At 41.7% G+C, this 26,893-nt stretch overlaps 3 protein-coding genes across 8 annotated transcripts in view; 1 reads left to right on the top strand and 2 right to left on the bottom strand.

Annotated features, from left to right (window-relative positions):
- LOC103458429 (plastin-1-like) overlaps nucleotides 1–4,121 on the bottom strand; it is a 13,355-nt gene extending 9,234 nt beyond the window's left edge. The window contains exons 1-3 of one of the 2 annotated variants that reach the window (XM_008399234.2): nucleotides 2,359–4,121; nucleotides 872–1,049; nucleotides 502–593 (exon numbers count right to left, since the gene is read on the bottom strand). In XM_008399234.2, coding sequence (XP_008397456.1) covers nucleotides 502–571 — 70 coding nt within the window. In that variant the 5' untranslated portion in view covers nucleotides 572–593; nucleotides 872–1,049; nucleotides 2,359–4,121. The remainder of the gene's footprint in view (nucleotides 1–501; nucleotides 594–871; nucleotides 1,050–2,358) is intronic. The other variant, XM_008399233.2, reaches the window with a different exon arrangement.
- Nucleotides 4,122–4,208: 87 nt separating this feature from the next.
- Nucleotides 4,209–17,447, top strand: gyg1a (glycogenin 1a). 3 transcript variants are annotated; one of them, XM_008399238.2, is made up of 7 exons: nucleotides 4,209–4,295; nucleotides 8,502–8,640; nucleotides 8,722–8,896; nucleotides 9,047–9,209; nucleotides 11,154–11,280; nucleotides 13,313–13,550; nucleotides 15,729–17,447. In XM_008399238.2, the coding sequence occupies exons 2-7, from the start codon at nucleotides 8,555–8,557 to the stop codon at nucleotides 15,894–15,896; spliced, it is 957 nt and encodes a 318-aa protein (XP_008397460.1). In that variant the 5' UTR covers nucleotides 4,209–4,295; nucleotides 8,502–8,554; the 3' UTR covers nucleotides 15,897–17,447. The 3 variants fall into 3 exon arrangements, with proteins under 3 accessions (XP_008397460.1, XP_017158098.1, XP_008397457.1); XM_017302609.1 differs by lacking the exon at nucleotides 4,209–4,295 and adding an exon at nucleotides 5,078–5,238; XM_008399235.2 differs by lacking the exon at nucleotides 4,209–4,295 and adding an exon at nucleotides 5,080–5,238 and having other exon boundaries at nucleotides 8,505–8,640.
- A 994-nt stretch (nucleotides 17,448–18,441) lies between these two features.
- On the bottom strand, nucleotides 18,442–26,675 carry hltf (helicase-like transcription factor). 3 transcript variants are annotated; one of them, XM_017302655.1, is made up of 25 exons: nucleotides 26,583–26,675; nucleotides 26,122–26,324; nucleotides 25,420–25,586; nucleotides 25,213–25,343; nucleotides 25,049–25,131; nucleotides 24,872–24,943; nucleotides 23,866–24,057; nucleotides 23,718–23,792; nucleotides 23,576–23,636; nucleotides 23,454–23,505; nucleotides 23,259–23,320; nucleotides 23,092–23,139; nucleotides 22,867–22,980; nucleotides 22,665–22,756; nucleotides 22,260–22,403; nucleotides 21,975–22,107; nucleotides 21,717–21,852; nucleotides 20,986–21,165; nucleotides 20,715–20,830; nucleotides 20,442–20,623; nucleotides 20,202–20,321; nucleotides 19,694–19,806; nucleotides 19,441–19,621; nucleotides 19,028–19,108; nucleotides 18,442–18,904 (listed from the first exon to the last, which is right to left on the bottom strand). In XM_017302655.1, the coding sequence occupies exons 2-25, from the start codon at nucleotides 26,317–26,319 to the stop codon at nucleotides 18,761–18,763; spliced, it is 2,877 nt and encodes a 958-aa protein (XP_017158144.1). In that variant the 5' UTR covers nucleotides 26,320–26,324; nucleotides 26,583–26,675; the 3' UTR covers nucleotides 18,442–18,760. The 3 variants fall into 3 exon arrangements, with proteins under 3 accessions (XP_017158144.1, XP_017158143.1, XP_017158142.1); XM_017302654.1 differs by having other exon boundaries at nucleotides 20,202–20,318; nucleotides 22,867–22,990; nucleotides 23,093–23,139; XM_017302653.1 differs by having other exon boundaries at nucleotides 22,867–22,990; nucleotides 23,093–23,139; nucleotides 26,122–26,321.
- Nucleotides 26,676–26,893: the final 218 nt, after the last annotated feature.

The raw sequence follows: 26,893 nt of genomic DNA, 5'->3' as shown, positions 1-26,893 counted from the left end.
CACACACACACACACACACACACACACACACACACACACACACGCACACACACACACACACACACCCTCACTTCCCTCTGAGTGGACGTGCAAATAAATAATAAAAAACTTGACCAACTTTTTTCTTAAAGTGTCCGTCTTGCCCCTCAGTTCTTGCCACCCTGAGCAGAAAGCCATGCTAACGCCCCTAATCCGCTAACTCCAGCTGATTTATACTTACAGTGCGATATCCATTATCATTATAGCCGATTTTTTATGTTGATGTTTAAAAATGAAAAGTGATAAAACCTACAAAATATCAATCGGTGAAATGGAAACATTATTCATAAAGTCATCACATGCAACAATTCAGACAGTAAATTATTTTTTATAAGACTTGTCCTGTTATGTGCTTTACAGGAGGCAGTAAAAGTCTAACTACAGTCTGTAATCCCAGCAATAAACCTGCAAGTTGAGATTGTGCGTGCAAGAAAAAAAAAAAGAAAAAAGAATGAAACTGACCAATTTTATCAAAGGCCTCTCTAAGGTCTTCCAGATCCTCTTTGGAAATCTGTGTGTAGCGGTTTTCCATGGTGGCTCCTGTTTTCTTCAACCTAGAACACACACAAAAAAACCCCCACACAGAAATGTCACATTTTTTTACTTTTTATTTTTATAAAGGAAATAAAACCTGGCGAAGGCAACGTGCAATTTTACTGGAAGTTTTAAATGGAACAACTAATCATAGAGCATTCACTAATTTTGTAGACACGCCTCAGAGGTTTTGCACCTTTTCTGAAGCGTCAGCATTTACCGTTAACTAAAGGTTGACCCTTTTCAGACTTTCTTAAGGAAACTAAAGTGAAAACGAAGAAGAGGAAGTTACTTGTACCTCGTTTTAAGGCCTCTCTGCAGGAGTCGTGTCTTTCTGAGCTCTGCAGCTTCACGCTGGTGCAGAAAAGACGGTGGAGAGAGGAGAAGCTGGACAGCTGATTACCACTCCGAGGTGGAGTCACTGGAAGAAGGCTCACAGTGGACCTTTGGTCCGCCTGGACCTAGAACGGGCGTAGCTGGACAGTTAACATTTAACCATGTCATTGTGCTATCGTCCATAAAAGGAAATTCATCTACCAGTCGGGCAACAGGGGAGCAAAAAGTGTTCAAATATGTTTTATCAATCATTTGGGATCAACAGAAAGGTTTTTTTTTTAAAAGAAACACGTATGTAGCTGTGTTATCAGCACAAAACAATCTTTTTAGAAATATCTAGAAAGTAATCTGAAATATCACAATACAAAAACAAATCTTTGATTTCCAAAGAAAACTGAAAGTGGACGTAAATAAGTAAGAATCATACATTTTTGGGGGGAGATTTTGAAAACCATTGCTGATTTTTGTTCCACTTCACAATTAGATGTTGGTGCTATTTTGTGTTGGTCTGTCCTATAAAATTACTATCAAATAGGTTTGCGTTTGTAGCATATTGGTTTTTCCAGTGGAAGTACGAAAGACTCAGATGTGAGTGCTTAGAAATCTAATTATTTTTGCTTGATTTTTTTAAGCGTTTACGAATGCCAGCTTAAGTAGCAGGAAACTGGTATTTTCACCTTTCAGTAAAGGTCAAATAAAGTAAACTTTAGCTTTATAAATGTGTCAGACAGTTGTCTTTTTTGGGAACTTTGAAAAACTGCACCTGAATATCAAAGTGTGCTGAATCTCTTCTCCAACATAGCCACGTGTTTTGCACAGTAAACTGTAATTCTTGTGATACCTCTCTTGTCTTTTGAGGCACTTCCTAACTTATAAAAAACATTTATGAGAAAAAAAAAACTTGCCTTGCCTAAATAATTTCCAAGACAGATTCATTTGCAAAGATGCTAACCAGGAAGTCGCCTTAGGATAACATGACACACTAAACTTCTAGTTGCTAACCCAATAATAATCTTACATATTCTCTTCCAATCTGTGTTCAGATCAGAGGTTTTAGCCATAAACATCTAGCTAACTTCCTGCTACAGATGTACATAGTTAGCCCTGCAGGCCATGTGAGGCACAAATTATGTAACAATGTTGTCACTTTTTTGACAAAACAGTGAAATGTACACACTTAAAAATTCAATTAATGTCTTTTTATGTCAAAAATAATGAAGAGCCCTTTCTTCACAAAACTTCTTTTTGCAAAACGTCTTTGCTAAAGCATGATTTGGTCAGGTATTTGCTCAATCTCAGGAGAGTCAGCCCCATTTCCATTACATGAACCTGAAAGTTTGGATCTGAACACCTGCAGGTTTTCTGTAGATATGCTCACCGATATCATACATTATGCACAGTTTCATCACATTTAGAGCACAAAGGGTGAAGCAAGAATAAGGAGCTTACATCCAATCTCAGGCAGGCCGAAAGGGCAGAGGGTCCACAGCAGACCAGTCCAGAGAAGAAAACAGCTTGCAGTTTTGGTGGCTTTCTTTCTTTCACCTACTTTCTTCCCCCTCCATTTAAAGACTTTTTTTTAAGATGTCGATTAACTCTTTCCCTTCAGTTCCAGTGTTTCCTCCTGTTCTGTTTTTAGGTTTTTAACCAATCAGCTGGAAACAACACACAGAACCACAACCAAAAAAATCTTCCATCTTATCTTAGAGCAGCAGATTAAGTAAGTTGGTTTAAAATTACATGTACATTTTAACCCTTCGCACTGAGCGAACGCTGCCTCTCCCTCGTCCCCCTCGGCTCTCTTCTTCCTCTGACACCTGATCGGCCTTGTTTCACTTCATGACTCCGAGGCGATCTCCGGTTACCGTCCCATCCTCATCGGGGATCTCGGGTAAGATCCCCTTCGGTCTGTTAATGTGCAAAGTGAACTTCTGGTGGGTTGTCCTGAACCCAGATCAGTTCTTAGCAGCTAAGACTTCCCATAAGCCTCCTGCATTATTCACCGACCCCTAAACCACATGTGGAGGAAAATATAAATACTAGTGAGAAACGAAGAAAAGATGAGGGTTTCCGTACCCTTTTCCTGCTTTAGAGTTGTTAGAGCTGTCACATTCATACCACATCCTGTAGTTCAACAATAGACTTATATGGGTTTTATTGAGAAATATGTTGAATTTATTCAAAATTAGTGGTATTAATTTCTATAATATTCCCAGTCGATGGGCTAAAAGGCACAGATTACTACCAAAATTTTTCCTGAATTGATGAAACTCTGAGGATGTTTTTTTTATCTCAAAGTCTTTCCAAAACAGTGTTAAGCGAAATGTTTCCTTGGAAACGAAGCAACCCCACATGTAAGTATTCCCACTGGTCTGAGGAGTGCTTCATCTGAGAAAATAACTTTCCTCAAGTCCAACCCAGGTGCATCCTGCAGTATGTTGGTCTTTTCGTGATGTTTCTGGTCAGTTATTGAAGTTCTTTGCCACACCTTCTTGACCCCAGGTCAGCGTACAAATGCCTTTGCTTAACTCTGTGCGCACAAACACCTGCTGCCTCTCCAAAGCAACCCAATTTCTTAGATCAGGCCAGTCAAACTCAAGTTTTCAGTGGCCAGTGTCCTCCAGACTGCAGCCCGCAAAGATTGCTTTAACATTTGTGCATTGAATAAATTATCTTCAGGAGGCAGTGCTACAAAACTACAACACTGGTGACAGTTCCGATTTCACAAAACTGATGGTAGAGTTACATCAAGCATTTAATCACGACTCATGTTAAAACAAAAATGTTAAACATCTCTTTTTAATTCATTAAACCTGAATAAAAAAGACTAAACAAGTCGCATTAGAGTGGTTGAGGCCTCGTCCAGCTGCAATGTGGACACACAACCACTGAGAGGCGCTGCTGAGAAACGAACAAATGATCTGCGGACAAAGTAGAAACTTTTTTTTCTTTTTGTGTGAAAGGAATTATCCAAGGTATTTGTAATTTTACAAGAGCTTGATATATGACTAAAGCAAACACCAACCTGGAATAATCCCTGAATGCATGTCTGTTATACGTAGAGCAGATTGTGATATTTTAAATCAATTTAAAACAATAACTTGCATGTTAAAACACTACTTTTGCTTCAAAATAGAAGTAACGAAAGGGATTGGATGCTCTGTCCTTGGTTGAGGTTTTGTGCTTCATTTTGTGTCTTAAGTCTCTCAGCTTCTGTCCATGTCACCACCTGCCACTTATTTCCAATTAGCCAGCAGCCATTCACTCGCCTAATCACATCTCTCAGTAATCCTGGTTCTCATCCCCGTCCGATCCCTCTGTTTTGTCTGCCAGCTTGGAGTTACTTCAGTGATTAGGCATGGAGCTTACATGACCTTCCAATACTTGTATGTATATTTTTAAATAGTTACATTTCTGGGCCATATTTTAGTGCAAAAATGCTTTTAGCAATAATAATTGTATTTCTATAAGCTCAACAAATCAGAACAGAATCGGAAAACAATTGATCTTCACTTCTAAAAAAAAAGTAAAGGTCAAGTATATGAAGCCATTACACAAATAGATGTTTTTAAGCCGTTTATTTCAGCAAGAAACAATTTTCCTGGTTGTGTGTGTGTGTGTGTGTGTGTGTGTGTGTGGGCGGGCGGGCGGGCGGAGGGGGTTTCAGCTTTTGAAACATTGACTCCCCTTCTGTCAACTCCCTTATTACATTTTATAGGATTTACTTCACAATAATCTCAATATTGCGAATATCAATGCTGCTTTGGTACCTTTCCTTTCCCTCCCAAACTTTTTTCTTCCACTCAACTTTCCATAAATATGCCTGAGTACAATGAATGTAAACATGCAGCAACCTTATTGCTGCATTACGTATAATATAATACGTAATATAACACGTATTATATTATCAATCGCTTTTCTTTTTTAAAAAAAAATATTGGCCTTATATTGAACTGTCTGAAATCGAATATTGAGCAATCATTAGCTGAAAGTGATAATCTACTTCAAAATAAATCAAACTGCGTGTAACCTTGTCACAGAGTTACTCAAATTAATGTATTTTTTCTATAATATTATCGGGATATTTTAGCCAGACGCTATTCGTTTCATGCCTGCATACTGAAATTGATTGCGGTCTTACGCTGAAAGAAACAAACGCAGGGGGCGTGGCAGATGTCAGCGGTCACATGGGCCGGAAAATGTGGGGCTTAATTCCTGTGTTTGACTGCTCTCAGCTGCTGCTCCTTTGCCCTTCGCAGTGCAAACCCGCCGTCCGCCCCGTCCCGACCACCGACTCCCCGGTGGACTCCACTCAGCGCACCATGTCGGGTAAGACGACGCGCGGCTCGGGATGCTCTCTTGCACGGAACATCGCATCCGGACCTCGGCCTCTCTCCGGGCCGGACCGGAGCTGCGCGAACTGCTCTGTCCTTTTGTTTTTGTTTTTTAACCCCTGAAATATCGCGAATTTAGGAAGCGTCATGGAAAACACCTGCTGCTGCTCTCCCGGCTCCTCTCGCGAGGGCGTCGATGAAGCGTTTCGTTTCGATTGATAATGTCATAAATTTTTTTTAGATCTTCCTAAAGAATTTTTGATGCTTGAAATCGATGAGTTGCTGCAACGATTTGGACCAAAGTCAAGTTAGATTCGCTCGCAGGCAGCACATCCGGTTTGGAAAGTTTGATGTTATGAATAGCTTGCTGAAATGCTTTTATCAACAGATTTTTACACTAATTAAAAAAAATACAAAGACAAAACACATGTTGTACAATAATTAAATTTGATCTTCAGATTTGCTCTAAGGAGCATAAAATATTTCACATTTACACTAAATTACAGATCCAGTTTAAGGTGTATAGGCCTTGTTCACAAATACAGGATCTCTAAAACATTGTTTATTACTAGATGCAAAATAAAATTGTGAGCACATTTGAGAATCTTCTTGCATTTCTACAAACTTGCAGTGGAACATATTTCTACTTGATAACACAAAACTATTCCTGCAAAGTGTGCTGTTATGTCCGACGTTACTGGAGTGGAGGGTTAGAGGTGTTTGGATGCACATTGCTTGTCTGCACAAACGTCCTCTCTAGACATAGTCTTAAGTTTTCTTTGGAAACAATTAGAATATAGTGTATAACCATTCAGTGTACGCACAAAATAAAATGTAATTGACAACTCAAACCATTGAGACTCTGGACTATTGACTCTGTGAATCCCCACTAAAATCAATAACTAGTTTGTATTTTTCCCAGTATTTTTCCAGGGTTTCCTCCATAACTCAGCGATGCTCTTTCAGCATATGTTGCTTAGCACTGCCTATCAGATGGCTCCAACAAAGAAACCATTTTGCGGTGTTCGGATGACAAAAAAAAAAATAAAATCCCAGTATGATAAAACACTGACTGTCATTGTTTAAAACACAATGAATTAACCAGGAACTATCAACCTTTCTCTCTATAAAATATCAAATCTTCTCCTTGAAACACTTCCTTTGCTGCTTTGATTTACACAAGGCAACAGTGTTACTACATAGTTTGAAATTCTCTAAGAGTATTGCCTCATAAATCAAGGCTGCATTTGAAATAATTGTAGACCGAGGACCGGAGTTGGACACCTCTGATTTGAAGTACATCTGTGTATTACAACAATAATAATAAAAAAAAATCCCAGTATGATATAATGCATATTTGCAATAGTCATGTTATCTTTGGAGAGGTCTGAGTGATATGTGTTTTATATTTTTGTGAAAGTACCTTTAAAATTTTTCCTTTTTCTCAAAGTAAATACCAAAAAACTCTCAGGCCAGCCCATGATTGAAATAAATTTGGAAATGCTCCATATCAAACTTTTCCCAAGCTACACAAACCACCTTGTATAAATTAACCTTTAACGAACGTGGAAGAACGTTTCACCAAAAGCCGAGTATTTCACTTTGAAAACATGAGTCAGCTTAACTCAGTCTGAAAGACTCCCGCTCCCCATGGCTCCATATTTACCGTCAATCAGACAAATGTAAAAACTGTTGCTGCAACCTCGCGCCTGTACATCTGCAGGTCACTTCTTGTAGACGATGGAAACAATTTCACATTGATGTTTCGCTGCACCTATTCAGAGGAGGAAGGCTTTGCCAGGATCAAAAACTTCCCACAGCGCTATTAAGTCGAGCGTCTGGATGTGCCTAAACATTCCCTTTCTCTTGGGCCTCACCACTAATTTGACTGCAACATGCAACATCGGGGAGCCGGTTTCAATTCTTATCATGCGTGGTTTGTGTAAATTCTTTAATCACGAACCACAAATTGGAGACAAGATGTCATCTCTCAAGTTGTAACGTTTCTGGTGGTGAGAATGGAGGTCGTTTGGTTCAACGATCCTGATTTCAAAATGCAACCTGGTTTACTTTTTTAGCTCCACCTGACCGCCTCGAGGTGTTATTTGCGTGCTTTTATTTCTGAAGCGATCATCAGTAACTTCCTGTTTAATGGTATTTTTAAATAAACTTGATGTAATTGCTTCGGTGTGGACGTGCAGCAGAGTGTTTTTGGGTTTTTTTTCCCCATCAGACCTGTCTACATCCTGTAGAGAGTATAATTTTACTACTAGCATGTTAAAGTGCTGCACAGCACTGAAACTATAATTAAATATCTTCTATGTGTGGTAAAGTAGTTTTAAACATCCATTACTTGGTCAAACTGGATCATAAACCCAGTTTAAATTAAGGGTGTATTAAGCTTTTTAACCAGTTTTAAGTTCTTAGTGGGTCAGGAGTTTTACTGTAGGCACAGATAAAGCTGTGGGAGTGCAGCGCATGCTTCCTGCTTGTTTTCTTTCTGTCTCCTTTCCGCTCTTACACTCTGGCCTTTTGATAGTCGATTTATAGTTCCTTGGATCGGACCTTAGCAACCGTGCGACACAGCCGCACGGATCGGGTTTCTTAAAAGTCCCCATCAACCGAAGCATTCATCTTGATGGTCCTTCACCTGCTGGCTTCAGGACAGCTTTAACTCCAGCAGCAACACAGAATAGCCCCCGTTGGTGTTTATGGGATGAAATGTTAACTCATTAAATACTGATTAAAAACATCGGTGTTAAGGAGCTGATTTATATCTTTAGAGTGAGAATAAAAGACTAAAATGTATATCGGATTATTTCCAGAGAGGGAAGCAGCTGATTTACTTGCTAGTCTGTTGATGCAAAGTACAATAAGTATTTAGAAATGTTTAAAAACCCGTTTAGTTTAAATATGGTTTAATATGTATGTTTAATGGTTAATCCATTACTTTACCATTCAGTTCCAGTAAAATTGATGGGGTTGAACTGCAGTTCTGTACTTGCTGCTCTGATGATTTAAAATGACAGTAGCATTACACAACATGAGCATTACTTCATGTTGTGTAATGCTACTCTTTTACTGCACATTTTATTAGGTACACCTGTTGCTTGTTAACACAACTGGCAAATGGCCCAATAGCTTGATGGGAACTCGATGCATTTAGGAATCTAGATGGAGTGACTTTGACAAATTGCTGTTCCGGGCAAGTTGGCAGAACTTGAACTGATCTCATTTTATTTTATTTTTTTCCCAAAGCAGACCAAGCTTTTGTGACGTTGGCCACAAATGACAACTACGCCAAGGGAGCAATGGTTCTTGGCCAGTCGTTACGGAACCACAGCACAACCCGGAAACTGGTGGTACTCATAGGACCTCATGTTGCTGAGCCTTGCAGGTAACAGACAGCACCATAGTCTGCTTTTTCTCCGTCATGCCAATATACATATTGACATGACTCCTTGTGCCTGTGCTTCAGGGATGCGCTGCACTCAGTTTTTGACGAGGTGATCATGGTGGACATCATGGATTCGTGCGACGCAGCTAATCTGGCTCTGATGAAGCGGCCGGACTTGGGCGTAACGATCACCAAACTGCACTGCTGGACCCTCGTGCAGTACAGCAAATGTGTGTTCATGGACGCCGACACACTGGTAAGAAAAACAATACGTTTAAAGCTTGAAGTGATTTATATACGTTTTCTTCTTAGACTTCCACTTTTCTTGATATGTCATTTTAAACACATTTAAGGAGTTTTCTTTTTTTTTTTTTTGTAAATTATGTTCTGTTTTTGGTGTCTGCAGGTGCTGTCCAACATAGATGAACTTTTTGAGAGGGAAGAGTTGTCTGCAGCTCCAGATCCTGGTTGGCCAGACTGTTTCAACTCTGGGGTTTTTGTCTTCAGGCCGTCCAAAGAGACGCACGAAGAGCTGCTTAAGTTCTGCGCTGAAAAAGGCAGCTTTGATGGTGAGTGTTTGGAAGGAAGCAGATGCCAAGCTATTTTGTCACAGTACCAGAACTTATTCTTCATTTAATATAGTTATTTTTTAGTTTAAATCCAATGCTTCTTATTGGTACTGTTCAAATTGTAGTGGATAGCTAGCAATGGCTAAAAGTCTCAATTTAATAAGTGTGTGTTCTTCTTGGAACATTGATGAAGATCTCAAAATGTTGTTCTGAAGACATGGTCTGTCATTCCACTAGTACTCCAAGTCAGTTTACAGTTTTTCTCACATGTTTGAGCCTAAAACGTCCCTTCAGTCCAATACAGTGAACTGGAGGAACACTGATATACAATCCGACAAGAGCTGCACCAAAACACATGTTCACTTACTTGGCTCAGACACTGAGGAAATTAAACTCTTGTGGCAGCCAATTATTATTATAGTTAGTAGGGTGCATAAAAACTAAAACCATATTGTCGTATAGTGGATGCTTCATGCTTGCGCACAGCAAACTCCTGCAATCGCCTCGATTGTCGGTATTTATTTTATTTTTTTTCCATTTCTCCTGGCACTTTCTGCTGTAATGGTGGACAAAGGGTCTACTCAGCTTTGTGTTTCTTCCTCCTATTCCAAAATTCGGCATACAAGTTGCTGAGTGATTCTGTTACAAAAAGTAATGTTGAATCATGTTTGTTTTTTCTCTCTCCTATAAAACAGTTTGGATATATATTGTTTCAATGTGTAAATTGTGTACCAAATTGAAAGTTTAACACATGTTTCAGTGCACTTATTTAAACCAAAGTGATTACTTGGCCACAAACTCCTATCAGATATTCAAACTCTGTTTTTATTTTTGGATTTGTCTGCCATTCCTTATCCTAAAATGGACTCTAACTAAACATCCAGAATTGGAAATCCTTACTGGACCAGAACTCGCCAAAAGTAAAACGGTGCCAGCGGCCTGCAGGGTAAGGCGACGGGCTTCCTTGTGCTTGCTTTACTCAGCTGTTGGCTCTAGAGAAAATCACCAGATATGGATAAGAAAATACTCTTGTTCGCTGAGGAAAACTCTTTGTGGACGATGGTTATTTAACTCTGTAAGAGGGAGAAATCTCTGTTCTAAAGAGTGCTCACCTGTCACTGCAGTTTTGCAGCAATGTATGGGAAAGTAAACATTGCCTCATTGGGTTTGCAGAAGCTTTATAGGACTTCATCCATCCATCCATTTTCTTTACACCCTTGTCCGTCAGTGGGGTCGGGAGGGTTGCTGTTGCCTATCTCCAGCTAACGTTCCAGGCGTAGAGGCGGGGTCACCCTGGACAGGTCGCCAGTCTGTCGCAGGGCAACACAGAGACGCACAGGACAGACAACGATGCACACACACACTCACACCTAGGGGAAATTTGGAGAAGCCAATTAACCTGACAGTCATGTTTTTGGACTGTGGGAGGAAACCGGAGTACCCGGAGAAAACCCACGCATGCAAAGAGAGACCATGCAAACTCCATGCAGAAAGACTGGGGCCAGGAATCGAACCCAGAACCTTCTTGCTGCAAGGCAACAGCTCTACCAACTGCGCCACTGTGCAGCCCGCTTTATGGGACTTTTTTTTTATCCTCTGCAGAAATGTCCTAGATATGAAAATATAATACGATATTCTTTGCAGCTGAAGAAATGAGCCCACAGTCTAAATTGATAGTTTAACTGCAAACATTAGCATTTAATGTTTGAGACAATTGCCAATTGACATGTTCTGAACTGACATGTTCAGTGAATGTCGTCTCTGACAGTATGGCGGATGTGTTGACAGCGCTTCTATTTTTACATGACGGCCAGTATATGGGGAATGTACAGAATGTATATCTGTGCTGCTAATAATTCATGCACAACATGCTCTGTGTTCCGACTCTTCTGCACGACCGTGTGAGTATAAATCGGAGATGTTCTGGGTTTGGTGTGTCTGCAGGTGGAGATCAGGGCGTTCTCAACAGCTACTTCAACACCTGGGCGACGGCGGACATTTCCAAACACCTCCCGTTTATCTACAACCTCAGCAGCATCGCCATCTACTCCTACCTGCCAGCTTTCAAGCAGTCAGTACTCACTCATACACGGTTCAACTACACACACACTGAGACCAAGTGTGTCTTTCAAAGCTGTTTTACACCCTCGACCTGCAGGAGCCGTGAAGATTTCAGTTTTTGGTTGGAGAATCTGCTGACAATGTAGACTTTATGAAAGTGTGACGGGCAGGAAAAACATTTTCATTTTGCCACGATCCACGTATGAGGGGGCACTCAAACGTGGAAGAGGGAGATCGGGTCAGACGGGGCCAAAATGTAACTTTTTCAGAAACCGCTATATGGGTAGCACAACTAAAACTGAAGAGCACTTTTGATGTTTTGATGCCACTCTTATCAGATTTGTGCAAATAAGAAAACTTGAGAACCACCTGTTCTATTCCACCTTACAATGAATTTTTGCTTTGGTTTCTCAACTGCACTTGTAAAAAAAAAAAAAAAAAAATGCAGTACACCTGTCCTTGAAGGCAGGTGTACTGCAACATTAAGATGTGCCGTCAACGCGCCTGGATAACGTAATGCAGTCATTAGCAGAAGAACACTATAAAACTTGAGTGTGTTGAACCTATTAACGGAAACATCTGATCTACTGAGTAAAATCACAATAAAACGCCTTCAAGATTGTGGTTGCAATGTGAAAAATCAAAGTGGTATGCACGTAGACTGAAGCAGAGTAAAAGTATTTAATCAACAAGTAGCATGAGTCCTGGCTTCAGTTTTTATTTTATGTGTATATAATTAACTCTTTTTGGAGATATTGCTGTGAAACTGCACTTCTTGTTTGGAGACTTTAAGCCTGGCAGAGGTCAGTTCAGTTCAGCTCTTCATGCATAGTTGTGAGTCTGTGGTTTGGGCTTTAATTACATAAGGTTATGTGGAACTCCAAACAAAGGCCGTCCCTTTTCTGCAGCTTCCTCATGAGAATCCTTATTGTGCGTGTTGAAGTGAAGACCGTCTGATACGGTACTAAATGTGGACCTGTTGAGCCAAGTCCACTCTTCTGCATCATGAATATTATTTCTGCCTCAGCAGCTTTAATGGCTGATCTTTGCTCCGTCTTTAAAAAAAAAAAAAAAACTTTAAGAGATTAGAGGCAGGCGGTAAAATGATCACATACTGTTTGTTTTACAGCAAACATTAACTACGTTTTACTTAACGGAGCTTTGGGATCGCTGCGTAAACCGGACATAAAATGATTCTCGTCTTTTCCACTTGACCTTGTAAAAGAAAGTTTGGTTGTTTTGTTTCTGCTGGCGTCAGAAGTGTTCAGAACTGCTACAAAACTTGCACGTTATCCCCCATGTGGAGGCAATCTGGATACATGCAGAGCGAAGAATATGGCAACCCCCACTAAAAATAACTGTAACCATGACAACTCAAACGTGTCTGGACTGTGCTGTAGTTTGCTGATAACTGGATATTTATAAATGGTAAAAGTACCGTGACGTTATTAACCTGCTCACCTTAGAGGCTCTGTAGAAGATAAAATATGACGATGTGGCGGCTGTGACTGAACGAGGCGGGTTAAACACAAGAAGTTGGCTTAGTTTTATCTGTACTGTAATATTTTTGCTGGTCAAATATCAACACATTCGGTTATCAAAGTGAATAGGTTAATGGACTGTGCTTTTTTGATCTCTGAAAATAAACATAGCAGGGTTGGCCCTTTTTGGTTATTTCTATACTTAGATTTTAAGAGTATCTTGCTTTCATTAACCGTAAACAAACCAAGAATCGGACTTGTTCATAGAGAATGTGTTAGTAAAAATAAAATGTGACATTGAGTATTAAGTAATATTTGTTTGTAATATTTAAAAAAAGACACAAAAAAAAGTAAAATGTAACTCAATTTTCTGATTATTTTTCTGGATTTTAAAAATGTAAGCAAATGTAAAATGGCATTGACAGCTGATGGCTTTTAGAGAAAGAAACAAACGCATTTTTGTGCACATTTGAAATTAAGTTTGCAACTTGGCAAACTGCATCACAGCGTAATGTTCGCTAACGGCCGACACGCCGTCTTTTCCTTTGTGATCGTGAACAGGTACGGCCACGACGCGAAGGTGGTGCACTTCCTGGGCAAAGTGAAGCCGTGGAACTACTCCTACGACGTCCAGAGAGGCGAGGTCAGAGGTCACTCCGTCTCCCCTGACCCGTGCCAGATGCACCCGAACTACCTGCTCCAGTGGTGGCAGCTGTACGCCGCCTCCGTCCTGCCGCTGCTGCAGAAGGCGTACGGCGACGCCCCGTTCAACAGCGGCTTCGTGAACCAGAGCAGCCCTGTACGTGCCCGCCATGTCGGTGTGAACGAGAAACAGAGTGGTGTCGGGTGGGGCCGCGGTGTGTGTGTGTGTGTGTGTGTGTGTTTGGAATGAAGCAATGATACAGATGCCTATAAATGTGTCATGTATCAAATTCGTTGTAGCACGTTACAAAATCGTCTCATGTCGAAACCCTCAAATTACTGGATGCTGTTTTTTCCTCATGCTTTCTTTAAGGCTGCATTTTTATAAAAGTGTTGCAGTAAATGTAGTTGAATTAAGAAAACAAAAAAGCACGAGTAGAATAATTAAGCCCACATTCCTCAGCATTGTCTGTTGCTGCTGGCGTTGCTCTGCCCAGCGCTCAGCAGGGGAGGTAGGAAGTTTCCAGGCGGTGTGTGGCAACGGCCCTGTAGTGAAATAGTTGCTAGTCACATGAAGGGGCACTGCCAAAACCCAGAGCTTCTTCTGTTTGTCTGGAGCTGGGCCCGATTCTGTCAGACCAGACAAGTTCATACAGGCGACCAGAAGAAGAAAGTGACTCCGCACTTTCTCAGGGAAGAAATGCTTTTTATATAGTACTTTAAGCAGGTATTTTCAATGCCATGTTGGCTTCCATCAACATTTTTTTTAGTTATTCATCCTTTTGCAATTGTTTAGCAGCAAGAAAATGTTTAAAAAAATGTTTGGACCATGGGTAAAATTCAATTGACGTAACCATGAAGGCAACACAACGGAACGGAAACTCTGCGATCAAATTCTGTTGTTGATTTATATCTTTTTAACCTTTGTGATTTTTTTTTTTTATAAAGCTTTTATCTTTCAGAACTGTGCCTAAACTGTGGTCGAAATATTTTTGTTCCCAGCCTCTGCCATGAGGGTCATTCACATTAAGAGCAGAGGTGTTTCACACTGAGTGTGGAGTGTTGCTACTGGATTGAAACAAAATCATGAGGGTCGATAGTTTTATTTGTCTTTAGTGTTTTGGTAGTGAGTAGCTTTGTTTACATTGCTAACGTACTGGAATTTTGTTTTTGACCAGTCGAGTTGCAGATTGGCCGAATCAGGCCACCAGCCAACTTCTTGACGCACCACTAAGATGCCATTTTATTAACACATGGTGACCCGTTTAGTCCTATGGTTCTTGATGGGAATCACGTCACAGTTTGTTTACAACACAGAAGGCTCAGATTTGAATATAGATGGATTATTGACCCCACATTGTGCACAACGACCCCTCACCTTAGTAGCTAAATCTGCCTTCATGATCTGCCGTTCCTCTGCTACATTCTTTAACAGGTCAGTCATATTTGCTGCTATGTGACTCAGTCGCTGCTCTTGCAACCAGTTGCCACACACCAGAAAATCCGCAGCACCGATGACGCAAGATGACGCCTCGTTTTGCTGACAAACTTCAAGTCTTTCTCTAGAATGTGGGGAATTTTTTGTCAAGCTGTTGATGTCACAGCAGATCCTTTGCAGCGAAAACGGCGATAAACTTTTCAGTTCTCAACATTATCCAAGTTATAAGGAAGCCCTGGTGTCATTTTATTTTGATGGTCCTGATGTTGGATTTTTTTTTCGCCACAGCAAATGGTGGGTGTGGAGATGGTTTTGATATTTGTAAATAATAAATTTCTTCATAAAGATGCATCTAAACATATATTTTATTTCCCATCCCTAATGGGACCAGGCAGATTATCTGAAGAAACCGCCGTGATGAGCTTCTGCTAATTTACTGGAGGTCAATGACTGGAGCGTTATGACAAATTTGGAAAATAAAACTGTAATTAGATGAGCTGTTAGAGGTTTGCATGAACTAATCACAATATATCACGTCAAAGTCATTGTTTTACTCATTTTTCTTTCTCACAAACTTTCTTTTTTTAAATTCAATCTTACTTTTTTAAAATGACATTTTATTAGAATAAGCTTCATATGGAATATGTTTGTTGTATTTAGTTTAATTGGAAAAGATAAGACAATTTGAGCCAAATGTCTTGAATGCTTCACTGGCTTGGATCATTTATTTTGTGTTTAGGCTCAAATATCTTCATGCCCTCATAATCTGAGGAGCAGCCAGAAGCAGGAGGGGAAAAGTTGTGCAGAGGGAAAGCAAAGCGGCAGAGAAAACACTCCTTTTAAAGTACTGGTCGGGTTTCATTTAAACGACTCGCTCTCGCTTTGTCTGCATTTCAGGGTGAACTTCACCAAGACGCGAGAGAGCAGCCCGGATTTCCTCCCCCTCCCTCCCAGAGGGTTTCGTCAGAGGAGAGGAAGCAGCGCTGGGAAGCGGGCCAGATCGACTACTTGGGCGACGATTCCTTCACAAACATCGAACAAAAACTCAACTCTTTCCTCAAGTAGAGCGCGTCTGATGGAGTGTGACGGACACCGGTTTGAGATCTGGGATTAAGGGGGGGTGATGGGAGGGATGCAGCACGGCTCAGCCAAACATGGGGGGGTTGTGGGTGGCTTTCATTCTTCTGTCCTGGTAGGGTTTGTTTGGCAGATCTTCCATGCACTCCAATATAAAACTTAGTTTTTTCCCCCCTTAAAAACAGTTTGACATGATTTGGGGAGCATAATCTTACTAAAATTTAGACATTTAGAGAGTGAACTAGTTGCCAGCATCCAATGTAGAATGAAGACTAGAAACAGTTAATCGTATGTTAAATCTAAGCACTGTGAATGTTAGAATAATTTAAATGTGCATCACGAGTGAAACAAGAGGCTAAACACACCCGTCAATTGTTGCAAAATTGACCGCATTACTTTTTTTTTTTTTCCCCCCAATTAACTTTTGCCAATTGTTGGGTCGTGCTGAGGTTCAGGAAAACGGCCTTTCAGGCTCAACCCAAAGGCACCAAAGAGCAGGTAGACAAGCATCTCGGAAAGAGACACCCGCTGCACATGAAGTGTGTAAAATCTTTGTGCAAATCTGTTCATTGCCAAAAAATTTTTTTTTGCCCTAGCGTGGATTTCTAATTACCAAACCTCTGTTGGATTATTTTGTTTTGCTCATTTCGTTGGTCTAAACTGTTGGGTTCTCTGCTTTGTGCAGCCGTATTCTTTGGATGCACCGTTCCTCCTCCTCCTCCTCCTTGTACGAGAATTATTCCCAAATCTCTGCCACAAGAGTGCAAAATTGAGCATTTTGCTCAATAAAAAAAGCATTCACCTCCTCAGCTCTTTACTATACTTGCAATAAGTCTCTGCCTAGACTCCAAAGCACATATGCAACAGGCTTGTTCCCTTCTTCCCTCAGCCATGACTTTAACACGACAGTGTTCACCTCAGGAGTGCGCAGAGCAGCAGCGTCTCTCTGTGCCTCTGACAGTCACCAGCTCCCTGTAACTCCAGCCATGTATCATCTGGTGTAGTGTTGGCTTCTACTTGCATGGCACAGAGCTGACAAGTGGGTCTGTGATTTTAAAATAAAAGTGTTTCCACCCAGGTGACGTAGAGGTTTATACGTATGTTTCCATGCGCTCCTCTAGTGCTCCGCATGTCCGTCTCCATTGGAATCGTTTTGGTGTTCGTGGCCCGTGCCCGGCGTTTCATCACTTCCTGTCTGTAGTGTAACCAGCTGCCTTATTGCCTGCTCACCGTTTACAAAACCTCTCTTACTCTAACTGCTGCTAGTGACACATTTCTGTGAATCCCTCCTCCAGTTCCCCCACCCCCCTGCTGTCGACAGCCACTTTACTTCCACCTGCCTGCTGGTCAAAGTGTAACCTGATGATTCACTCCTCCGTCCATTGCACACACTCCCAAAAGGAAACGTGTTGGAGGTGATAGTAAGTCCGAAAGCAGCTCAGAGGGGTGTGGAAGTGGATGATTGTTGTTGTGACATCTTTTGATGCAGCTGTTAACTGTTCACCTTTAACAAAATAAATAAACCTGTGAAAAAAAATATCCTGCCCTCCTTCTGTTTTTATTGACGTTTCCCACTGAGGGTCTTTGTGCTTAAATTTAAGAACCTGCTTTAAATATGTAAAATTACGGCGTTAATATTCACATAACCTTTGTTAATAATGCTAAGATGGCTTTTAATTAATCAGTTGTTGTCATACCTATTGTTGACTATTATCTGCTTGACCCCTTGATCAAGCCTTTTCTAACACTCCACACAACATTGTCCTAAAATAATGACTTAAGTAATTTTTTTTCTTTTTTTGCCAAAAAGTTATTCAGGTTAAAAAAAAAATCACTTTGGGCAAAAAAAAAAAAAAAAAAATACATGGGCATTTATTTTAGGAAGGTGAATATGTATGATTTATGCTGATATTGTAACGTTTGATACTAGGCCTGCAATATTTTTATCGTATCGGAAGTAAAATTTATGACGCCTTCTAGTTCTAAAAATTAGATATGCAGAATAAATGTGAATTTGCTCTTTTTTTTTCAGCTTTCTAAATTCCTTACAGAGGAAATCTGTGCAGTGCTTCTATTTAAAATGTCCATTTGTATTCTGGGATTCAAATTAAGTCTTGATGTAAAAATGTGCTAAATTTGAATCTGAAGACTTTAATACATTTGCCACTGATAAAAATGTAAAATGATTGAGGCAATTATCTCATTAATAGATTTGTATTAAGAGGCTAAGAAGGATATTCTTCTTAGCTTCCTTTACTATCAGAAGCAATGACTTATGAATTAATGATGTTCAACATCAGGAAGAGAGGATCTCAGAGCTTCAGGTGGAACCTTCAATTCTGATCCACTTTCACCTACAGATATTCTGCTTGTCTGGTTTCAGTTTGAATTACTTTTTTTTTACTTGGACAGGTTTTAGTCTGCAGCATTTTCCTCTTCAAGTAGTAGCTTTCTGCAAAATTAAGTTTCTCTTGGAAGCGTGCAGCTAAATATTGACAACCAAAAATGTAATTCGAAGTACTACCAGTACAAGTACTTTGTTTTTTTCATTTTTATTTTCAGAAAGCTATGCGGCAAGAAATTGGAATGTTGTATTGCAAAGCTGGATTACATCCAATCATCGCGACAACCGTTGAATTTTGTTAAATCAACTCGAGCATAAAACTCATACCACAGAAATGCATTTGATCTCTTTTAGCAAAACAAGGTATTAGCTTAGGCTCTTCTGTTTTTACGGCAGTTTTATGCAAATCACACATCCAGATCAAATGCTCTTTACCTGGACGCGTTAAATGTAAACAAGTAACGGCAGAAGAAACGAGTGTCGGCGCCCTGTGCTGGCTGCCGGGCGTCTACACCTCCAACAGAGCTCTGATGTCATCGATCCGAGACGTTTTCCTGTCGGTACCGGCTGAGCCGAACGCCTTCTCCACCAAGTCCTGCTTCTTCTTCTGGATCTTCACCATGTTCTCCTCCACCGAGTCCTTCACAATGAACTGCAGGAGCAGACGTGCTAATTAGCTAAATAAAACCATTCGCGCGCAGCGAGAATTAAACAAAGGGGTGAAAAGCACAGTGACGCTGCTGCGCAAACATCCATTCGTTGATGGAGTTCTGACCTTGGTGACGACGACGTTTCTCTCCTGGCCTAAACGGTGGCAGCGATCAATGCACTGCTCTTCGGTAGCCGGGTTCCAGGCCTGAAACGGACAAAGGCGGCAGATTAAAAGAAAAACAATCCTGTTATGGTTGGATTTCTCTGTTTGGATCTGCATGATTCCCTTTTAGTTTACTTAACTTGGTAAATCTCCAGCCATGCTGATAGAAATCACCCTCACTTCATTTATTTATTAGATAAAAAAAAGTCACACTGCAGTCTTATGACCAGTAGTCCTGTCTTACAGCCTTTTGTAACTATCTTTCTTTCTTTCTTTCTTTGTTTCTTTTCTCAGAAAGATTTACTGAAATCAAAATGCACGAGGCGTTTCTAGGTCTGAATCCATGTGTCTGCTGCAGGAAGGTGTGCTCTTACGGGATCCATGAGGAAAACACGAGACGCCGCGGTCAGGTTCAGCCCCACCCCTCCAGCTTTCAGCGACAGAAGCATGATTCTGGGGCTGTCCGTCGCAGAGCTCTGAAACTCCTGGATGATCCGAGTTCTCTTCTTCTGGCTCATCGTGCCGTCCAGACGCACGAAGCTGAAACCGTGCTCTCTGGCGAAGGGGAAAGAGCGAATGAAAAGCCTGCTGCGGTGGTAAACCGAGTGACGGGTGCTCTGCGCTTACCTGAGCGGGGTCTGAAGGACGGTGAGGAAGCGCGTGAACTGAGAGACGACCAGACACTTGAGGCCGACGTCCTCGGACCGCAGCCGGAGCAGGTTTCCCATCAGCGCCTGAACCTGCAGACACAAAAGAGGAAACGCATCGACTTTTCAGAAACTGTCGATATTTGCTTATCTGATGTATCTAAAATGGCGTTTAAAAAAAAAATTCACTCGTCTACATTTACCCAGGAGAGACAATTACAGTATTGCTTTTATAGGTTTATTTTAATCTATCTGATGTTTTCTTACTTATTTCTTATAAATATTTTCAGAGGTGGGTAGAGCAGCCAAAAGTTTTACTCGAGTAAGAGTAGCACTACTTCATCGTATTTTTAACCAAGTAAAAGTAAAAAGCAGCTGTCTAAGAAACTACTCAAGTTAGAGTAAAAATGTATGGACATAATTATGGCCGTGTGGGAATACTGCAGAGAACCAGAATCTCTCCTTCAGCTTCGATGTATTGCTCTTACCTTTGAGCTCGTCCTCCACCTGTCAGACTCCACGCTTTTCTCATCTTCCATCTCCTCTGGAGGAAACTCCACCAGCTCACTGGTCTTGATTTCGCTTCGACAGAGAGGACACCGGGCCTTCTGTCGCAAAATCCCACCAAGCAAGATAAAAAGAAAAAAATGCGAGTTAACATTTGGCATCTAGTGGCGGGTTTACCAGAAGAAATCTTCTCCTCCCCCCCAACGCTTGACGGCGAGTACCTGCTCGCTGTTGATGACTTGTGCGATGCACGGCCGGCAGTAAACGTGGGCGCAGTGAGTGATGACGGGCATTCGGATGGAGTCCAGACACACGGAGCACTCCTCGTCCGAGCCACTGGCCAACACCAGACGCATTTTCTCCATCAGCCGCTGCCGCAGCTCCGCTGGAGTGTCTGCGGAGGCTGAGTGGTGGGGAAAAAAACCCAACAAAATCCTAAATCAGAGTGTTTCCAGAAACCTTTTGACCTCTGAGTGACATCACGGAGAGCCCACCTAAATCTGCAGCGATTTTCCCGATCAGATCAGGGTGGCAGCAGTATTGCCTCAGCCGCATCAAGATGACGAGAACGTCGGCGTAATTCTTCAACACGGACCCTTCGGCTACATATCTGCAAAGTGCAAACACGCATACCAACACATAGCAGGCGATGTAGACTGAACGCTAAAAATCAACTTTAGTACCCAGTTAAATATCATATGAAAAGCTACTCTTTGCTAATTTTCCAGCTGTTTTGAAATCGCATCTCCACGTCCGAGTCATCACCTGCCGATGGTGCGTCTCCCCTCGTTGCGGGCCAGCTCATACTCTTCCCTCTCCTGCGCGCTGAGCTCCACCTGCTCCACGTAAACCGTCTTCGTGGGCAGCGACACCAGGCGGCGCCCGTTTACCTCGCTGTTCTTGGTCCGCCTCAGGGTGATGCACTTCACCAGGGTCTGGAGGTTCCTACGAAGACATAATCAACACCTTCATATGCCTGAGTCGAGACGGCACAATGAGACATCCCTGGTAAAGCTTTAGAGCTAGGATAATTTTAGGGGAAATAAATGGTAGTCAAGGTTCCTACACATTTTAGAATCACCAAATTTTAGAGGTAGTCAATTTGTGACCGCGAGATTTAAATAGAAAACCTGCAGAATATTCAGAAGGATGGACAGATGAAAGGAAAAACAGGCCAACTGATTGGTGGACATAAATATCACTTATATTTGTATCTTAAAAAAAAATAATTGCAAAATTCTGGTATTTATCATGCAGGTAGTGAGATACAAAAAAAGCCTGATAATACAAATGTTTTTCCATACCATATGGAAAACTTAAACCAAATCTCCTTTCGAAGACACAAAGCAACGCTGCGTAACAAGAATCAGCAAACTGCTGCATCACAACCAAAAAAGGACATAAAAACATTTCCACTGAATCCATCTGATTAAACTGCTCCCTCTAGTGTATTTTTGGCAGAAGTACGTCGGTGCGCTTTGACGTGGGCCACTCACTGCAGGCCGGCTCGGTCTCCTTGTATGACCGGCCTCTGGATCACCCGGTTCCACCACTCTCTCACATCGAAGGGCTTCATCCGCAGGAAGGCAAGCAGCATCCACAAGTCCTTCACGCTGTTCTGGATGGGAGTGCCTGGAAAGAAAAAACAAAAAATAAAAACCAACAAACATGTTCTGTTACAAAAACCTTTAATCGTAGCAAAATTATTGAGCATTTCTTTCTTATTTCCAGACTGCATCCAGGTGTCACCGTACCTGAAAGAATCCAGCGTCTCTGAGCTTTCAGTTCGAGCACGGCCTTGCTCATCTGTGCGTTTGGGTTTCTGATGACGTGCCCTTCGTCCAGAACCACCCTGAGCCAGTTGATCCCATGTAAAGGACTCGTATTCTGAAAGGAAACAAGTAATATTTGCTATCGACCAATCAAAACCTACACTTGAACCTTACTTCTGAGACTTAAAACACTTTAATAATAGTTTTCTTCCTTTCTTCGTGCATTTTATGGTTTTTGACGGTTCGCATCGACCCGTCACAACTCACCCCAAAGTCGGACGAGAGGACGTTGTAGGTGGTGATCACCACGTCCTGAGAGGACAGAAAGGTCTTGCTCCTGTTGCGCTCAGAACCGTAGTACAGGTAGACGTTGGGCTTCACATCGGACCGGAGGTGCTGCTCGAACTGGTCCTGCACAGAGAAATAAAACACGGAGATGATTGAACTGGATTTTTCTTTAAGGGTGTCAGCGCAAAAAGGGGTTGAATACAAATGCACAGCACAGTTTTCAGATTATGATTCTTTTACTTCAACCTGATCACTATGTACTAATCTGCAAGGGTCTGTTGCGTGAAATGTCATTAAAATGCACTGCAGCTTGTTAATGACGCGTAAAAAAAATCTAAAAAAAAGAAAAAAGAAAAAGAAAAGTACAAAGTTGTGTTTACTTACCAGCCAGTTGCTGAGCACAGAGAGAGGACAGACGATGAGAGTGGCCTTCGCTGATAAGCCATCTGTGCTTTCAGAGGTAGACACCTCCACCCCTGCGTGTACAAAATGGCCGACATCGATAACAATTTTCACGTTTTCTTTCGACTGAATCCAAGCACGGAGTTGAGAGGAGGAAGAAACAACCACCACGGGTTGAACTCACTCTGTTTAAGTTTGCTTTTCTCTGCTGCCTTCTTCTTCTTCTTTGGCGTGGTTTCCGACGTCGCGCAACTCAAGGCAGCAGCAAAGCCCAGGTCTTCAAGTAACGCCGGACCCTCTGTGCAAACGGTAATAATGTTTTAGATAGAAGGAATGCCACATTCATCGACTTGTAGATTTCCTCATCAACCGCCCTCGTCGCTTCAAGCAAATTTAAGGGAGTCTGAACCTTTGCTGGGTTTGCGTTTAGTGGGTTTGTGCTTCTCTTTGCTGGTGCCTGCATGAAGGACGGGCAAGAAAGAAAAAAATAAACCCATTAAAAGGAAGGAAAACAAATAGAAAAGTTGAATACAGATAGTTAGACGGAAAATGAGCAGATTGTAAATTGGTTCTTACTTTTCTGAGGCTCATCTTCCTCCAGCACCACGTCTGCTGCGTCGATCAAATCCTCCTTTGGACTGAACCACATTTTTAAAAACCGAGTCTGAGTTAGCAGAAGCTGAGAAATTACGCGCTGGTGAGTTCGAACGAAAAAGCTGAAACTACAAAGTGAAACGGAAATGAACAAAACAAATGGAAAAGCATGCTTACGTGGCGGAGCAGTGGGAACTTTCTCCTGCTGAATTAACTGCACTGCTGCTCCCTGAAATAAAAACATTCTATTTTTTATTTATCTCTAGGTGTAAAAGAGATGACCAGTCGCCTTCCAGTACCTTGCAGTTTAAAGCCTTCCAGAGTCTTATTCTTAGCTTTGGTAGGTGAAAATGGCCCGTCCTGCATACACAAAGGCAAACCTGCTATAATCATTGACTCTACCTGAATAAAGTGAGGTGGCGATACAACGTGGCAGCTTACACATCTCTCCACAGGCAAGGGCTTCCCTTTGTGGAAGTTGGTAAGGATCAGAGCGATGGTTGTCAGAGTTTTACCCTGAAACAGAACAAAATAATCACCTAGAACGATAAATAAATCATGCACATGTGCATTAGGCCTCGTCGCTCACCAGCCCCATGTCATCAGCCAGTATTCCCCCCCGAACTCTCTCTGGTATCTCTTTGGCGGAGAAACACGTGAGGCTGTTGTAGTACAGGTCGCCTCGCTTCTCCCAGAACGGCGGCAGCACGTCTTTATTTTCCCGAGCGCACATCCAGGACAGCGCTTGCTTCTGGTGAGGCAGCAGCGGCGTGGCCACAGACTGCAGACACATACAGCCAGCCATGTGTCCACAGACGAACTCACAGTACCTCTTCTCTCTCTCTCTTATTTTTTTTTTTCCAACTACTCCTGTGCAGCAGTGTTGCACTCAGCCCCATTTACTCGAATCCCCTTCAGATCAAAAGTTGCCATACCTGATAAATCACATCCCCCTGTGCGAAGTCAGAACAAGTTAACTGCATCCGTTACAGTTTTCTGAACAGTCACTGATCTTTAAAAAGCCCGACCTGCCAAACCCGATTTGGGCCGTTTCAGGTTGTTTTTTAATATCCGACACCGTCACTTGTTATAAGGACACGATTAACCTCCAATACGACGATCGTATGTTATTGAAAAGCACTAAACAATACCGGAGAATCAATGCAAAATTGTTTTAGTTGCACATATTACAAACAAACTAAACTTGCAGAACAGGTTAATCTGCATTTAAGCCTCTTAAAAATAAACAGCACAGCTGTCTTTTAAGGTTACAAAACTACAGGTCAACAAAAGAACTTAAAATATCAATAAAGTGTCCTGAGATTTAGGTTTCACATGCAAGTATCAGCCAGTTACCAAAAACTAAAGAAATCTGGGCCGGTCGATCGGTGCAAGATACCTTTGCAACATTTTGTAGATGTTAAAGTGATGTAAATCATGCAGAGAGGAAAAAAATTTAAAACTTCTAAAAAAAAAATAAAAAAAAAAAAATCAAGGAATACAACATTCATAAAGTTAAGCAGATTTTGCTGAATACGACAATAATCCTCCATGTTATGCAATAGTGCAGGGCAGCTTTAAACAACACAACTCACCTCAGCTGCTTCTTTCTCCCCATCTTTGCTCTCCATCAAATCCTCAAATAAGTTATCGAAGGCATTCTTTAACTGGAAGACAAAAAGAAATACGAAATGCTACTAAAGGGCAAGATCAGATCTTTCCTGATCTTGCCCTTTAAGCTTCTGTCAAGCGTATAACTCTAATTTCATCACCTCCTCTGCAGTCAGTGGGATGGTCACGCCTTTCTTGAAGGAAAACGAGGAACCCGAGCTGCCAAAAGATCTCCCCTTTACGCCTGAAATTGTAAGCGGTCGGGTCAACGACGCTCACCAGAAGTCAGCGTACAGAAGACGAGATCCGAGAGGAGAGCGCGTACCTCCGTCCGCGTCCAGTCTGAACCCTCGAATCGCCATGTGCTTCACCACGGCATCCCTGTTCTCCTCGCTCCCCAAGAACGACAGTGTGACCGGCATGGAGAAGGTGTTGTTGGTCCCTGAGTAAACCACCCTGACAACGACATGCACATTCAGCTTAAACTGACTGACCATCTTTGACTAAAGTCATTCTGCCAATCACAACTCACCCCTCTACTTTAGCCAAGCTGTTGTCCATAACATGCGCCATGGCTGCAGCCAGCTCCTTCCTGATGTGTCCCACCTGTCTGCCCAACACGTTAGTGACCATCACCGCGTTCTTGTCGTACGGATTGTGAGGCTCCCGTACTAAGCCCACCATCTCCCCTCGGTTCACCTGTCCACAGAGCAAAGCGTTAATTCATTTGTTTAAGAAAATCATTTACTTTCTCTTCACTAGAGAAAGAAAAAATCTGGAGATTTGATCCAGATTGTTTTTTAACGCAAAGGTTCATCATATTTTTAATGGGAAATATGTATGGTGAGGTAAACAGCCTGTTCTTTAACTTTCTTCTTCTTCCTTTCTTATCCAACTGCATATTCCTGAGAACATATGAAAAGGTTATTTCAAATCAAATTTTGATTTAACAAACAACTTCTTGGAAATTTTGACAACACTCCAACTAAATAATGTGGTCTAGTACCTATTGAGATGCCCCTGTAAAAACAGACACAGGAAGCAGTCATACTTAGAAAACTCCTTCAATCTGCAGAGTTCCACAAGGGTCAGGTATGGGCCCAATATTATTTTAATTTTACATTCTTCCACTAGAATTATTCTGCCCTTTTCTTAAATCTCTTATCACATCTATGCAAAAGATATCATTTAATCATTACAACAGAGGTGTAATGATTAAAGAACCGATGCTCACCACACCAGTGTAATATCTGAGCCCGACCACGGTGCCCCTCAGCTGGCCAAACAACACGCTGCCATCTGCATCCGGCTCCTGGGAGGCAGCAGCCCTGATGGCCTGGGACAGAGTCTCTGCAGCGGACTCAGAGCCGTCTGAGAAGAGGTCCACATCGGTGAATCTGTCTCTTCCAAACTTCCACCAGCTGGAAAACATGCCTGCTGCACATAAAAGAGAACAAAACGCATTAAAAATGTGTCTGAATGAGGACAGAGCGGATAAAGTCACAACTTTCACTCAGCCTAGTAATTCAGTCAGCCACTCTGTCCCAACAATGTCTCTTCAACAACTTCGTCACATCTCAGCTAGCTTCTACGCTGAGTAACATTAGCAAGACAATATTAAACGAACAACACTTCATTTAAGCGCTGCATTAATGTTGCAGTTTTAACAGCAATTTCAGCGAGTTTTATTCATACTTTCAGTTCCCTCGCCGAGTTTTCAAAAATCAGGAGATCAGCGCTGTTGATGTTTGAGTTGTAATTCACTTGCAGTATAAACTGGATGTTATAAAGAAGTACTTCCGGTGTAGACTTTCAAAATAAACACTCTGTAGTCGAGTTGATTTTTCAGCTGATCCAAACTGCGGCTGGCGGAGATAGATTTCTATTTGCTTCGACATTGGATTTATCACATGTTTTGTTATCGATCAGGCAGAGACTTTGAATATTTCAGAAGGAAGTCCAAGTCTATGGCAGCATTGATTACAGTAAATAAATAGTACGTTGTT

This window comes from Poecilia reticulata, linkage group LG22 (genome assembly GCF_000633615.1).
Source record: "Poecilia reticulata strain Guanapo linkage group LG22, Guppy_female_1.0+MT, whole genome shotgun sequence".
Lineage (NCBI taxonomy): Eukaryota > Metazoa > Chordata > Actinopteri > Cyprinodontiformes > Poeciliidae > Poecilia > Poecilia reticulata.
Note: the sequence above shows the minus strand (reverse complement) of the source record. Positions and strands in the feature narration are given on the sequence as shown.

Excerpts from the sequence above, each read along its gene's own strand:
- gyg1a (XM_017302609.1), top strand. The coding sequence starts at position 5,097 with ATGGGCCGGAAAATGTGGGGCTTAATTCCTGTGTTTGACTGCTCTCAG. Across the intron at positions 8,641-8,721 it reads CATGTTGCTGAGCCTTGCAG|GGATGCGCTGCACTCAGTTT; the intron begins GTAACAGACAGC and ends CCTGTGCTTCAG. Across the intron at positions 11,281-13,312 it reads TACCTGCCAGCTTTCAAGCA|GTACGGCCACGACGCGAAGG; the intron begins GTCAGTACTCAC and ends GATCGTGAACAG.
- hltf (XM_017302653.1), bottom strand. The coding sequence starts at position 26,319 with ATGTTTTCCAGCTGGTGGAAGTTTGGAAGAGACAGATTCACCGATGTG. Across the intron at positions 23,793-23,865 it reads TGGCTGATGACATGGGGCTG|GGTAAAACTCTGACAACCAT; the intron begins GTGAGCGACGAG and ends GTTCTGTTTCAG. Across the intron at positions 19,807-20,201 it reads GGTGGAGGACGAGCTCAAAG|GTTCAGGCGCTGATGGGAAA; the intron begins GTAAGAGCAATA and ends TTGTGTCTGCAG.